General features: G+C 32.1%; 1 protein-coding gene and 1 long non-coding RNA gene across 2 annotated transcripts; one reads left to right on the top strand and one right to left on the bottom strand.

Annotated features, from left to right (window-relative positions):
• Nucleotides 1-10,455: 10,455 nt before the first annotated feature.
• LOC134233180 (uncharacterized) lies at nucleotides 10,456-12,549 on the top strand. The gene is made up of 5 exons (XM_062715169.1): nucleotides 10,456-10,512; nucleotides 11,225-11,339; nucleotides 11,576-11,725; nucleotides 11,833-12,159; nucleotides 12,333-12,549. Exons 1-5 carry the CDS (start codon nucleotides 10,456-10,458, stop codon nucleotides 12,515-12,517), a joined length of 834 nt encoding a protein of 277 aa, XP_062571153.1. The 3' UTR covers nucleotides 12,518-12,549.
• A 3,129-nt stretch (nucleotides 12,550-15,678) lies between these two features.
• Nucleotides 15,679-16,183, bottom strand: LOC134233183 (uncharacterized). The gene is made up of 2 exons (XR_009984930.1): nucleotides 16,045-16,183; nucleotides 15,679-15,811 (listed from the first exon to the last, which is right to left on the bottom strand). It is a non-coding gene; the product is annotated as an uncharacterized LOC134233183 (long non-coding RNA).
• Between the last annotated feature and the right edge of the window lie 208 nt (nucleotides 16,184-16,391).

The following is a 16,391-nucleotide window of genomic DNA, read 5'->3' on the forward strand; positions in this document are numbered from 1 at the left end:
CCTTTCAAAAAAGACAATGTTGTTACCTGCGTTGTCAGCAGGGACCAGTACGTATTGATCATGTAGTTCTTTTTCACTTCAGGATTATTGGATAGAAAAGGCTAAATGACTTTCATATTGCCCCTAAATCTTCTAATACGATATTTTATCATGGGTCTAATACATTTAATCCATAATGACAAAGTGTTAACATATTTTTCATAACTGGCCCATCGACTGGCGCAATCTTCAACAGAATTCGTGATTTTTATGAAATTCCGGCGATAGTCGAAAGATCGGGGTTCCCTACATTTAGGACCTTTTAAAATTTGTGATCTAATATCCTAATAATTAACTATATTTACGTCACCTGCAATAACGTGTCCAGAGGGACTATAGTTATAGGGATAAGAACATGAACGAGATTCAGGATTATGTTTCAGATACTCAGTATCCAAGTCATGTAAACTTTTTTTCTTGTAATTAAAAAGTTTTGAAGCAATAGTCGATGTATATTTGTAGGAAATATAAGGTGTAGTCTTAAACTTCAAACATGGTTGAATACAAGACTGGATCCTTTTGTGATCAAGAATACTACAGTTTTTAAATCATCCGCATGAATTCAATTATTGACATATTGAAATTTAAGGAAAAGACTGTTTGTTTCAGCTGCATTTTCTTCATTAAAATGTTGGGGTTTGAAATCCTATCATTTGCAATATCCAACATCCATAATCACAGATTTGAGCCTATATCCTGGTGTCGAGCAATCAAAAAATGGGTTTCATTGACCTTTTCAAGAATACTATATCAAAATTTCAAAGGGACAGAAGTTTGGTGCGAATGTGATGAAGACCTGATGAAGTAATGAAACAAAAGAGGCGTCGTGTATTGCAGGTTTATTGTAAGACCGAAGCCCATGTCTACACGTACGCCTATGTGTGTATTTAAAAAGTCCCAGCACATTAACAGTATTGCACTGTGAACTTGAGAGGTTTCCAACACTATCGACGTTGTCATTACATCCATAGGGAAAGGTTTCCGTAGTGTTCTAATCCAAAATTTTTCTCGTTGTCTGTGGAAAGGTGTACTCACTTAAGGGCTATTTGTGAGGTCAAAATTGTTTTCAAGAATTCTAACTTTCATCGAGAAAATAGAATGACCAGGTAAATTAAATTGTTTGTATAAAAGCTGCTGCCCCCATGATTTATTTGAAATAGATTTAGTATTCAAGTATTAAAAGTGCATAAAAAATACAAAATAGAAGGAATGCAATCATTGACCTCCAAAACATCAAAGGTGGGAAAAGGTGCCGTGGAGGAGTGACCACCCCCTTGTCAGCTTATAGAATTGATCATTTTTAAAACGAGGTAAATTATTGACAAGCAAGTTGATGAAACAACAATATCAACAGTCTCGTTTAAAGTCGTCATTTTGTAAATTCTATGGTCGATACAATGACCTTGTCACCAAATACAATTTATGATTGAGACAAATGCTGACTGACGTTTTTCATACTAATTGTTAGTCCATCATTTATACATTGACTTGAGGACGGATTTGCAAGCTATTTCCCGATCATGAAAAGGAGTACAAGGCGGATGTAACCGATCAGCAGGGGATGCTTACTCCTCCATGGCACCTGATCCCACCTCTGATGTTACGAAAGTTCGTGTTTGCTCTGCTTCTATTTTGTATTGTTTTATGGAATTTGAGATTGAATACTGTTCGTTGTGTCCATGTCGTTCTGATCATGAAAAGATGCACACGGCGGGTATGACCGGTCAGCAGGGGAATGCTAACTCTTCCATGGCACCTGATCCCAACTCTGAAACTGAAACTGGTTTATTTGATTCAAAGCCTATATTTACATCAACATATTCAACGGCGTTTTACAAAATCTGTATAATAAATATGAGCATATAATATATACAAATATACATAAATACATTGAAAGTAATAATTAAAATGAAAAGCATAAAATCCCTTAAGAAGTAGCTTTTTAAATGTCTTTTAAATTCCTGAATAGATTTTGATTTTTTTATGTACAAAGGCAGTTCATTCCACAATTTTGATCCGATCGTGGGAGATGCTCATTCCTTCATGGCACCTGATCCCACCTCTGATGTTTGCTCTGAGGTCTGTGTTTGCTCTGCTCCTATTTTGTGTTGTTTAAAGGATATTTCAGCTAGAATTCTGTTCGTCATTTCCATATGTTTCATTGCAAGCACAGAAAGCTTGCATATTGTGAACATATTTTCAAAACATAGTTAAAGCAAATTTGATCATACGAAAAACATACACTGCAAGATGTGTATGTAACTTGTTTAATATTATGAATGAATATTTCTCATATGCAAATCTTCTTAATCAGAGTGTATAGATAAAGCACATGGACAACTACGTAATAATATTCGGTTATAAGAAAATGCTTAATGTTTTAAAACAAAGCTATCCAATTGATAGAGTTTTATAAATCTTTCATAATAAATTTTCAAACTGTAATTAAACCAATCAATACTGACGTATTTTTTTTATAACTCCATAATTTTTTTTGAAAAGGTAAAAATATTCGAATAAAATACTAGTATCCGGATAATATATAACAATACGTAAAAATTATATCTTTTAAGATATATTTTCGTTGATGAAAAAAATCACTTAGCAAATAATCCTAATTCAAAACACTTTCTTGTCATTCTCAAATAGTTGTTGATTAAATTTAAACCTGATACGAGATTTATTTGTATCTTAACCAATTCTCAAGTTTATTTCTAACCAATCGAATTTTTTTTATCGCAGTTGTTTTATTTTTTGTAATTCATATGTTTAATTATTTGAAAAAATATTTTGGCAGCATTTGAAACGGAACAAAACGTGACGAAAAACCAATGCATTAGATTGAAAAGTACATTTCTTAACCTTTAATTATTATCATAATTTTTACAAAATTGATTTTTATGCGTCTTTATTTATATTTTTTTATATTTGTTCTAATTAAAATGCAAACTTGCATGGAGAAAAATCGCAAAGGTTCCTTGACACCAAATGACGATTTTTCGTGGAAAAGCAATTGTTACATAATTATTACCGAATGTATAAAATTGTTCATGCATCAATCATTAAGATAATTTCTATTCCTTCAAATAGTATGCTTAAAGTTCAAGCCATTAATCCCATTATCAGTTTTCTTGTACTTCTATCATAAAAAGTAGTATTTAAATAATTATTTCAATTATTATTTTACCATACGAACACAGTGAATGTACAACTTTCTCAGCATAATGCCTTTAGACCTACTGTTACATTTTACCTCCAATTATCGTGAATTATCTATTTATATTTAGATTGAAACAAACATTGAATATATTGATTGTTTTGATAATATGTAATTCAGTCAATGGTTTATTGAGTGTCATATGTTTCATTTTTAGAACCTGACATTATAATACAATAGAATAGTTTCAATGCAAAGAATAGATCTGAGACACTCCGAATAAATTGCTCATTTTGAATTTTTCGTTAGTTTACCGTTCATTTTGCGTTCTCGTTTGCGCTCCGTTCGCATTCTGTATTCGCTAACCGTTAACCGTTCATACATAGTTTTCTCATCGTTTGGTCAACATCCGTTCTGCGTTCGCGCACCGTTCAAGTGTGAAAAGTAGAACATTTCAGGGACTGGAGTTAAAGGAAATTAATTTTCAATGATACAAGTCTCGAAACTTAATTATTGAGTTTTCCAGTATTGGGGGCTTTTTATTAGAGATGTATATGTTCATTTATAAAATGAATTCTCCAGACACTCTGTAAATATACAATGCATTCTATGTTAGTTTTGAACCTAATACGATGGTTGTAAATCCGTGGACAAATAGTCCAGAGAGGAAAATCAACGCTGCTTTGTTTTTTTTTAATTTTCCCTTTTCTTTGGTACATTTTTCGTCAATGTAATTTTCAAAAAGATATGAGAATTTGTGTTTATGGTATAGCCTTACAGTTCACGGATGATATTGTCAAACTGTCTTCAGAAATGCTAGGTTCCATATTTGCATAATAAGTCCCATTACTTTCCCGGAATGTCGCACACAGTGGTGTTCCCCCAACTTCTGTGGGCTTTTTTATGCTTTTTAAACCAAGGGTTCACGTAATAAAAGAATCAAATTAACAACGGAGAACAGCAGGTTTTATGCAAGCATTTTAATTTGGTCATTTCATTTTGTCAATAAAAATTATAATTCTAGGAAAGTTTAATCATCATAATAAGAGCCTATCACCTTTCCTTACACAAGGTGTAAAATATTGGATTAGAAAACTAGATACGTCTTTTTCTTACGGAAGCAAAGACATGTTTTTTTTTTTTAATTTCTTTTGTCGTGTATTAATTGCCATTCAAAAGATGAATATAATTAATTCCTTTTCAACATGAGATTGACAATTACGTAATAAGGAATCCTGGTAACATTTATTTTTGCATACCATAATTAAGACTGTCTATATTGAAAATATATATATATAATTATTAAAAGCTTTCTTATAAACATTTTATTTTATCTTATTTTAAATGTAAAATCCGACTTGAAACATCATTGTCTTTTTCTTAAGCTTGATGTTTTAAAAAATGTTTTGTATTCATTTATTCATATGTAAATACCATGCCGTATGTTCAAATGCATACAAGTTCAATAAATTAGAGTTCTAAGAATTTCAACTTCTTAATAGATTGAGGGGCAATATGAAAACCATCTGTCCTTCTCTTTTAAATATTTCAAGAAGTGAAAAAAGAATTAGATAGATAACATGATCAGTAGGTACTGGTCACTGCTGACAAAGATAGTAAGAAATGAAGATTGTTTTCATATGTAGGGCTCATTTCATGAATTGTATCTTCGAAGAACTTGGATGCAAATCTATCCCGACTTGAAACATCATTGGTTTTTTTCTAAAGCTTGATTGTTTTAAAAATGGTTTTGTATTAATTCATTTGTAAATATCATGCTGTATATTCAAATACATACAAGGTTGAATAAAGTGAGTTCTAAAAATTTCAGTCATCTTAAAATATTGAGGGACAGTATGAAAACCGCCTATCCTTCTCTATTTAATAATCCAGAAGTGAAAAAAGTACGTACTGGTCCCTGCTGACAAAGCAAGCAACGAATGAACATTGTCTTTGCCTGAAGGGCTCATTTTATGAATTGTATTTTAGAAGAACTTAGATTTAAATCTTTAAGTTGTAATCCCACTTATACTCATAATTCCCTTTCTAATACCCAATTCATACGACAAAAATTTGCTTTTGTGTGTAAATTTACATATACGAGGGTTGATCAAAAAGTTCGCGAACTATCTCTATATCTACAAAACCACAATTCAAATAAGAAAAAAAATCGGTACACACATAGCCATAAACAAGTTCTATAAATAGTAAATGCTGAATAAAGTTTTGCTTCTTGTTTGTGACGACACAATGTGAAAATGACGTCACTATGCAGGTCACTTGAGGCGAAAAATGGTTATCTCAGTCGAACTTCTTCAACAAACGACTGTAAAATGTTTGGTATATCTTAGAAATACCTTTCAAGTAGCGTATAATAATTTGTACACAGTTTATTAAGACAAATGACTTGCTATAAATTCAATCAATGATTGGATTGACCGTTTTAGTGAAAGAATGCAAATGGTTAAAAATGATGTTATGTTGCCCAGTGAAAGAAAGTTTGAAAAGAGATGTGTTTTTAATTGAGTAATTTGCTATCAAAGACCTCCAATTTACAATTTGAAAAATAGTTGAATATTTCAACAATAATAAAATTATCAAATACCTAAGACATCGTCTACTTTAGATTTTAAACATTTAAGATATGATAAAAAGGAGGCACCCATTCTCTATCCACCTTGAATAAACGTCTCTCCCGAGACGGAAGATTTGGGTTTTGATGGTCGCCATGCTTGTTTTTGAAAAAGATATTCTTATCAACTAATTTTGTTAAGATTTGAACATTTCTGAAAAATTAACTGTTCTTGTTTTTAAAATTAACTTACATGTAAATAAATATAAAAGTCAGAAAAATCTTTCAGCTTTTGTGACAGAACGCTACAAACGTGACCGCCTATATCACGTTATTGCGCATGATCAGAACGGTGACAGATGTGTATTAAAATCGGAGAGGACAAATTTGAAATATAATCAACACTGAAACAAAATATGTTTTATGTAAGTTATTCAATTAGTTCGCGAACTTTTAGATCACCCCTCGTAAGTAAATCTACACGCATAAGTAAAGATTAATTTGCTATGCGTTCGGACGAGAATTATGCACTGTACGTAAATCCTTATATTTTCATTTAAAATAAGGAGATACATAGATTTAGAAGTGCGGATTTTTTAAAGAAAAAGGTTATTTCGTTATTACATGTATTTGAGTATATATCAGACTAACTGTTTAATGTTCCTCAAAGAACTAGGAGGGGGTGTTTCTGATACACTTATTTTTTGTTACGAAAAAAAAACAACAATTTGATAACTTTTAGGAAAAAAATACACATGGAGAAGAAAAAGTTATTAAAATCATTGTTTAAAGTTGGAGAAATCTTTGGTCCCGGTCCTAAAGAAGAAAAAAATGACACATGATGCCATCTTTTGGTTGGCGTCTTCAGCAGAATAAAGGGCGCCTGGAAATATAGTTGGTGCGTGTAAATCTACAGTTCATCAAGTTTGCGAGGTAAATATGTAGTTTCTGAAAATATGTATTTTCCAAGAGAATGAAATGGGTGATCGATCTAAAAATTCTTCAAACAAAACATAACAAATATGTGAATAGTAAATAAACACGAATCCCCTAGAAATTTATAGTAGGATCAGATGTCAAGGAAGATATTTAAGAATGTTTACTTTCCGCAGGGTTGTTGGAATTCCTATAACATCAGTTTATATGTCAATATCTTGCCTTGGTTTATAAACTGCGAAAGGTAGAAGAAAGTCAGCAAGAGCTTCTTTGTGCTTACTCCTCAATGGCATCTGATCCCATTTCTGATGTTTTGGAGGTCAGTGTGTTGTTTGCTCTGCTCTTATTTTGTATTGTGTTATGGACTTTAATATTGAATACTGTACGTTATCTCCATATCCTTCTATAATGGTGCCCGGGGGATTAATGCAATTCATATTCCTATCATAGCTCGGAGCATTCCAATACAGACTGTAGCTGCTTGAATAGTAAGCGAACTATTTATATTTTTATCATTTAGAGGGATAAGCATAGGTTTGCCAGAAAGGGTGCAAGATGCGTGCGTTCTTTCAAATTCAAATTTTTCTCAAAGGAGACTGAAGATGTATGGATCCATGTTTTTAGAGTTGAAAGCAATTTTGGTATTATGCTAGTGCAACCCAGCGTAGACTTTAAAGTAGAACCCTTATCAAAACTCAATTTTCTTTTAATTGTCGTTGAAGAACAGCAATCCACGTTTTTTTTTTTTTTTTTTTTTTTTTTTAGAGTTTTGCTTTCTAGTCGCTATGTTTACAGACTGATATTTTAAACACAACAATGCATACAGAAAGGAAACTATACTCAAAATGGAGATTTATACAATAAACAAACTAAAACACATACATAAGACAATAAGTAAATTTGCTGCATGTTTATACGACAAAAATGTACAAGCATGAACTAAATATTTGCGACAACATGTATACAAAAGTTAATTTGCACCATGTCCTGACTAGGTGTAAATTTACTCAACTGTGCAGAATTTGCATATGAGCAAATCAGTTCATTCGACAAAAATTGCGCATGTTAGTAAATTTACATATGAGTAAAATATACTGAGGTATGCAAATTCTCTCATATGATTGGCGTTTAAGAAGAAATTCTTTAAAATTCTTGAAAATCATATGTCCGTTTGGAATATTTTTATTAATCCACCCAAATGAATTTGAACTACCATTTACATTTTGGATTCCGAAAATTCATAAGAATACTTACAAACAATGATAAGTACATGTAGCAGGTCCCAGTAAAATGTCCAAACAAGCCTCTTGCTTTACTCCTCATCAAGATATTAACCACAGTGAAGGGGAAACGTCAATAAAACATTAATCAAAAAGTTGCGTAAAATCATATGTTAATACTTAAAAAATTCTAAAGAAATCTTAGATAATTGGAAATTACAAGATTTTACAAAATAAACAGCTAAAAAACATACTTTTCAACTTTATGTAAAACCATTTCCATAAATCCAGGCTTTGCGATATCATATCAATTAAAATGGACCACGTAAATTTACTATCCTTGTCACTGGTATTTTGCAATATTATTTTGTTTAAAAACATTCTAATTATACACACAAATACTTTAAATTTGATAGCAAAAAGATGCTTGAGTTTCTGATTAACAATATCTACATGTATGTTGTTTTTTGAAACAAGATCTTCCAACAATCTGTTGGAATTACCATGAGTACCAATTGCGTCCTGTTATTAGCAGACCTATTTCAATATTCATAGGAGACGGAATTTGTGCAAAATCTTATGCGTCAAAAGAGGAAAACAATTGCTGTGGCCTTTAACATGACATAATTTCAATTATCATGTCGATACGATATATATATCCTGGTGAGCTTGAGATAAGAGAACAGAATTTAAGATCAAAAGTTAATAAAACAATACAAAATAGGAGCAGAGCAAACACTGGCCTCCTAAACATCAGTGATGGTATAAGTTGCCAATGAGGCGTGAGTATGCCCTGGTCAGCAAATAAAATTAATCAATCGGTCAAATGTTGACTGACATTATTATAAGAAGTTAGTCTATGAATTGAGGACGGATTTTTCCGCTATTTCTCAACATGACAAGGAGCACAAGACGGACATGACAGGTCGGCGGGGGATGCTGACTTTATCATTGCATCTGGTCTCACCTCTGGTGTTTGTTTTGAGGCATGTGTATGCTCTGTTCCTACTTTTCGTTGTTTAATGGACATTTGAGCTTGAACTCTGTCCGTTATCTCCAAATATTTTCATTATGATTGGGTTTTTTTTGTGTGTTTTTTTTTCTTTCAATGCTAGAAATGAATTCAATTACAGAGCCGAAAGCTTGCATATTTTAAACATATTTTCAAATTGATAAAGTTAATGCATATTCGATGATACAAAGAACATGTTCTGTAAGATGTTTCATGCAACCTGTATAATAGTATAAATATTTCTCATATGCAGATCTTCTTAATCAGAAAGTATAGATAAAACACACTGACTATTACTTTATAAAAATGTCCAATAGCTTAAACAAAGAGGAAATGCATTCTTTTTATAATCAGCTGTGCACCACTGACCCTGGGGCCACATATTTCAAAATCATTTTCAGACTATGTTACCCCCAGTACCCCTGATCAAGGGCCCTGAAAATAAAAAAAAATGGAAGAAGCACCTTTCTTCATGCTTGATATTTACTTTGATCCTTGGCATAATATCCAAGAGCAATGAAAAAAGATTTCCAAAGAATTCATGCATTTTCACTATATAATCATGAGAGCCCCGCCCTAACACCAGAATATTTAAACTAGGTCCTGAAATTCACAGATTTGAAAGAGACATCCTTTCTCATCATAATAATGTACATAGTTTATTGGTTTAATTCCCAGGAGCAGAGGAGGAGATTTTAAAAGAAATAATGTATTTTTACTATATAATCAATAGGGCCCCGTAATTACTCCAAAACCCTCAATCCAGGGAGCATAAATTCATAAATTTGGAGGAGGCGTTATTGCTCGTCATAGCTAGGTACTTAGTTTGAATACCAAGGTGGTCAGAGAAGATTTTCAAAGAATTCATGCTTTTTCCTAAGAAATCAATAGAGTCCAACCCTAACACTAGAACCCTTGACACTGGGGCAATAAAATTTTCAATTTTAGAAGATACTTTCTTGCTCACCATAACTATGCACTTGGTTAGTCTATTTAATAACCAGTGAAATAGAAGAAGATTTTCAAAGAGTTGATGCTTTTTTACTATATATCCAATAGAGCCCCGTCCAAACCCCAGAACTCCTTACCCTGGGGCCATAAAATTCACAATTTCAAGAGAGGTATTCTTGCTCATCATAACTATCTACTTAGTTAGTTTATCTAATACCCAGGAGCAGAGTAGAAGATGTTTAAAGATTTAATGTATTTTCACTATATAATCAATAGAGCCCCACACTTACTCCAGAACCCCTTGGACCATGATATTCACAATCAATTTTGTAAGAGGTAGCCTTATTTAACATAAATATGTGCTTAGTTTATTGAACATTTGAGTTTACTAAGGTGACCTAAAAAGTATAAATGAAATTTTCTTGTAGCTTTATCTAAGCATATAATCAATACAAGGAATTAATATTATTTACAACAATTGTTATTAATTGTTTTATGGGATTCTTGTCATTTTTTTTCTACATAAATAACTGGATACACAAGCCAAGGTTATTTGAAACAGGGTACTATGACAGAGTCCCTGCACCTATTTCTTAAACCAAGTTCCTATTGCAATGAGCACTCGGTACCTCACCTTTATTCAGGACTATGATACCTTGCACTCCATATGTACCGGTGCTCTATACACTAGCCTTAATTCTCTTTCTCTTTCAAAATTTTAAGTACTTTATTTTTCTCAAGAATAAAAAAAATCAGAGTCAATGTACTTTCTCATCTTTTTATAATGGATTTGTCTTGACTGTCTGATAGCGCTGTGGACAAGGCCCCTTGTCTTTGTTTCCCCCTGGGCAGTCTTACATTTCAGTTCAGGTCTATGAACAATTAGCCTAAAAAGAATTTGAATTACTTATTTGTTTGTGTTACTCTGTTCTTTATTCTTTGTTTTCCTTTTTAATTATTTTGTTTAACTTTTAATTTTCTATTTAATTTACTATGGAAAAGGGGATGATAAAAAAGTTTATTGCTTATCTAAGAGCATAATGCTATTTTGAGTAAAAAAACTGATAAGTTGGGACAAAAAAAAAAAGAAAAGTTACTCGAGTCTATATCTCTTTTATATGCAGAATGTTATTTTTTGAAGAAATGTAAGATATTTTCATAAGATAACAATAAAATATCCAGGGTGTAGTACAACTTACAAAGGTCGAGTTGAAGGCCAAAGCTTGTGTTATGTTGGCTCGGGAGTTTGGCATCCATGCCGAACCCGATAAAATAACCTTTTTTTTTTAGCTCAACTACTTTTTTGTTAAATTTTTCTTCTCCATTTTATTTTGTAGGGTAGCGAGTTTAAAGACGCTGGTTCTATCTGTACGGTCATGTATTGTCGTGATCCCATCAGCGGAAATGTGCAACACACCGCCGCCAGGGGAAATTCCTGTGCCAATAAAAAAGGTATGGATCACATCATCAATTATATTTCTTTATATCTTAAAAGTGTGTAGGGTAAATCTCTATCGTGATGAGATTTATCCCATTTTTTCTGGGTTTTTTTTTTCAGTGGTTTGTAGAATTTTTAAAATAAAATTATTGGTAATATTTTAAGCATGCCATCGATTTTTTTTTATTTCTGACAGATATTGAAATATATGTTATAATAGATAGATAAAATCTATTTCATTCTGTTATAGAGAATTGTCTTCTAGGAGATCAACCTAGCATCGCCTTTATCAACAAAACATGTGACGAGTTGATAAATGAACTGCCCCAGTACTGCTACAAGGATAAGGTCCGGGCCCGCTGTTGTTCCTCTTGTGCCAAACATTTCTCTTGGATTGCTGGTAGGTTAAGAAAAATGCATCGATCAAATTGCATTTGAAATTAATTTGAAGTAAAAAGAAATTATATCCAAAATATTTTTGACATAATCTGTTATTCCTATTGTTAGGTTGTGAGTACGGAGACAGAGTATTAGGTTGTAAAGATTTCCACTGTAACATGGTGGAGGATCCAAAGGTTCTCACAGACTGCTGTAAAACCTGCTCCTATGGAACTCTTATTCCTACAACACCCGCCCCTGACTTTTCTGTGCATCCTTTTCCAACAGAAAAGCCCTCGGATCATCGACCTCGTACATGTACTGATTTCGCGGAAATTAACGGGAAAAGTTGTCCAAGTTTTATTTCAGAGAGAGGTCGATATTCGTGTTATGATAACAGGATAGCTGCTTATTGTTGTGCTACATGTAGGGCAATGCTTAGTTTCCGCAGTCCAGGTGAGGTTATAGAAGTATTTATATTCCATGTTTTATAAATTTATATTTTCGGTCTACTGCTTTAAATTCCTTATCCATAAACTGAAATATATCGTAAATATATGCAGATGTGATTCAATGGCTTTATAACTTCTTCAACAATATAAACCATTTAACATCAATTACACTTTCAGACTGTCCCTATGGTGATAGACTGCCGGGATTTTGTTCACAACAAGTGAACGTGACAGACCGGTGGTGTAATAACTTCCGGCCTCATTGTTGTGACACGTGTTCAGTTAGCTCCGCCCACAATGTGTTCAGACTAAGTCTACCCTCCGTGTTCATAGCTGTGATTTTGTTCTTGTTCAGCCTCTGACCTACATGAAAGAAGGTTGAAATTATTATCTGTGATAAAATGTTGAAACATTTGAAAATCCACTTCAATGGCATACCATTAAATGTATATTTTATTTTGTTACATTTACCAAAGCTATTTTATGATCTATGTTTTGTTGTTTTATACGTTTAATGAATAAAAAAAGTTTAATGAATAAAAAGATTAATGAAATACATTTGTCAACAGATACAGATAAAAAAGAGAACATGAGAAAGTTCAAATATCCTACTCGAAATGAGTAATCTGAGTTAATTTCCATTTTATTTAATCTCCGTGTCATGCCGTAACTTACAATATGATACTTTCGACAGTTCATCTTTTTTAAATTAAAAATTATGGAAAAAAATATCCCAATTAAATGAATATCAAATATATATACATTATATCACGGTACTTTTATTTTATTTTAACTTATAATTCTAACTTTGGCCTAACTTTTTAGTGTCAAATTATTTTCCAAGCTTGCATCGTTTAATTTGTGGTCTATATTTAAAAAACGAAGTCTTATTTACCTCCTAAATTCGAGAATCTGAAGCATGGACCTCAATTTTTTTTTTTTTTGAATTTACGATGTAATTCTACATAAAAAATAAACAATTGTACAAACTTAAGGCTTTTAAAAGGTGAACTTTATTATAATTTTTACTAGGTTATAAATTTAATGGTCTAAAATTTAATAAAAACGGGACTGGAAATCCGTAAATTACGTTTTATTTGAATATTTTTTGTTCCAAATTTCTTAATCATCAAAAAAGTAAACATTCAGACAACATACAGATTGTTCATGAATTAAAAAAAAAATATATAGGCTAGATAACCATATTTTTGCGATATACAGCAATAAAATGAAACCCGCGGTATAATGAGAATCGAGAACATGCATAATTCAAACCTCAGTTTTAACCTGCTTTGCTGGGTAATTCTTTCAAATTAAGAATTTTTTCAATGAGATACCAATTCTTCATAAAAATGCCAACAATTTCAACAAGAGTTGGATATTACATATGCTTTAATATTTTCATTTCTTTTTTAAGATTTTGTCCTTGAAGAATTACTGCTTTAACATGTTTACTAACAAAAAATTGAAGTACCTTACCAGGCATTTGTGCGAGATACCAGAGGATGGCATCTCTTATATAACCCTTTAGGGGAAAAAAACTTTTTTGGCAAAAATCATACTTTTAGTGTTTTTAATTTTTAAAAACATTTAGAAACTTGTTAAGAAGCAGAAAGTAATTAAAGTTTTGTATATTTTTCATACATTATGGTCACATCCACCGTGTGCACCTTATCATGATCGAGAAAAATCCGCGTCAAGTTAGTGTATAAATAATGAACAAACAATTATATGAAAAATTTCGGTCAGCATTTGACTCGATGATAAATTTTATTTGCTGACAAGGTCATTGTATCGGACTTAAAACTTACGAAATGATGACTTTTAACGAGACTGTTAAAAGTTTTATTTCATCAACTTGTTTGTAAACAATTTAAATTGTTTTAGATATTGTTCATGCGAAGAACATGCTCTTGCGCATTGAATCAGTTGAGATATAAAAACTCCGTATGCAGGTGATAGAAAACTTAATGTCATCACGATTATCATGAAACTTGGTTGTTAGATTACCATTAACGTTTTCATCAAGTAAAATATCCAAATATGAAGCAGGTGTGTCAGACTCTGTGATATCTTTTATCTCAAGCTCACCAGTATATATCGTATCGACGTAGGAATGGAAATGACCATTGTTAATTGAAAATACGTCGTCGATATATCTAAATGTCGAGTTGAAGGCCACATAAAGTGTTTTCTTCTTTTCATGCAATTTAAGATTTTGCACACATTCTGCTTCATATGAATACAAGAATAGGTCTGCTCATAACGAAGCACAATTGGTATCCTTTGGAATTCCAATAGATTATTGGAAGACCTGGTCTCTAAAAACAACATAGATATTGTCAATCAGAAACTCAAGCATCTTTTTGATGTCAATTTCTGAGTACTTGTGTGTAAAATCAGAATTATTTTTGTTTACAAAATAATATTGCAAATGACTAATGACAAGTAAATTAACGAGTTCCATTTTTATTGAAAAAGCAACTGTCTATGATATCAAAAAGCCTGGATCTTTAATTTATCGTGGGGAATGATTGTGTATAAAGTAGAAAAGTCGTAAGTTTTTACGATGTTAATTTTGGTAAAATCTTGTGATTTCAAATTGTCCAAAAGTTATTAGGTATTTTTGAGTATCCACATCTGATTTACACCACTTTTTGAATACATTGTTGGACAACACTCATGAAGTTTCTGCTTCACTACTGTTAATATCTTAAAGAGGAGTAAAGAATGAGGCTTGATTGATATTTACTGGAACCCGCTACGTATCTTTGTTTGTAAGGATTCTTCTGAAGTTTTGGAATCCAATATATATATAATGGTAGTAGATATCAAATATATATGGTAGTAGATATAGTAAACAGTAGTAAAACGAAGTGATTGAAGCAGACTATTGCTGGAACTCTTCAGCATCAGAGGTTTAAACGAAAGGGATATTTCTATGAAATACCAACAACTGTATTTTGTTGGATTTAAACCTTTTAAATGGAAAAAACGAAAGTTTTATAGTGACAGAGACTTAAAAGGATGTACAAACGAAAAAAGTTAAATCAGGCAGCTAATTCATTTCAGCCTGTATTGATTGAAACAAGCGGTCGAAGTTGGGCAACAAAACCCGAATCTGATTGTGTGACACTGGGCCGAGATGTCCTAGGGATACTAGACAACATTTTAAGTCCCTACGACATCTCGCTGAGATTAAAGGGACAAGTGATATCAAAATATTTCACCTTTTTTTGTTTTTGTTGGAAAGTCTAAATAACTAAGTATAATTATATAACTAACTAGCTAGTGCCGAGCAATGTTGTTTTATTGTTTGTTGTTTTACTCCTTACTTTGCGACTCTAAAAAAGCCGCTCTAACCACTGCGCCACGCGGGCAACTAAAAACAGAAACCTTATAATGAGCTGGAGGTATTTAAAAAAATTTGAATCCAGTAGAAATCTTTTTTATGCTGTCTTTTTGTCAGAATTTGTATAGGATGCAATAGACAATCTTATTGATAAAAAGGTTACATTAGATGTAAAATTATGAATTTATTGAACATTGATCACTGAAAGTATAATTCATTAGAAATATACAGTTATTATGTCAGTTGCCAGTGATCTGCCTTGTTCCATTCTTGTCCTGATATTATCTTCCACCACCACCACCATCTGTAAAATACACGACTAATTGTATTTCATATTTCAGTAAATATTGCAATGTTACGCTTGCTACTATTGATAGGCAAAACTCCTTAGTCTTTGCACAGAGGAATAATAACAATGAAATCGATAGGCATTGACAAAACAGTAATCTCAAAAGTATAGACAATGATTATGGAATCTTCAAACATAATAAGATATTCATCGTTATATTTACATTAAAGACATGGAAAGATACTTACAGGGATTTCGACTACAGCAGTAACCGTTCTTAAATGGGAAGTAGGACACAATTTTGCAATATTCTCCGTGATAACAATGTTGGTCACAAAGACATCTGCGACGAACGTTGGATTGTTGGTCGTCGGCAGGAGAAGACCACAGAGCTGAAGTTAAGAAGGTTTGTAGAATGAAACTTACGGAGAAAACAACAGTATTCAAGATCAAAGTCCATACAACAATACATATATATCATTAGTAACACTAACATTATGACAGTAACTTGTCTGTCAACGAGGCGTGATACGGCGCTTAGGATCAAGTTACTGTTATTGTTATAAATTTATTTTATACCCCCTTATAACTAACT

This window comes from Saccostrea cucullata, unplaced genomic scaffold (assembly GCF_032062105.1).
Source record: "Saccostrea cucullata isolate Sc308-1 unplaced genomic scaffold, CSIRO_AGI_Scuc_v1 ctg13244, whole genome shotgun sequence".
NCBI lineage: Eukaryota > Metazoa > Mollusca > Bivalvia > Ostreida > Ostreidae > Saccostrea > Saccostrea cuccullata.

What these genes read in the sequence shown, in the direction of transcription:
- LOC134233180 (XM_062715169.1), top strand. Translation starts at nt 10,456, where the DNA reads ATGACAGAGTCCCTGCACCTATTTCTTAAACCAAGTTCCTATTGCAAT. An exon ending in CCTATTGCAATGAGCACTCG is followed by an intron (nt 10,513 to 11,224) that starts GTACCTCACCTT and finishes TTTATTTTGTAG; the next exon opens with GGTAGCGAGTTTAAAGACGC. An exon ending in GCTTAGTTTCCGCAGTCCAG is followed by an intron (nt 12,160 to 12,332) that starts GTGAGGTTATAG and finishes TTACACTTTCAG; the next exon opens with ACTGTCCCTATGGTGATAGA.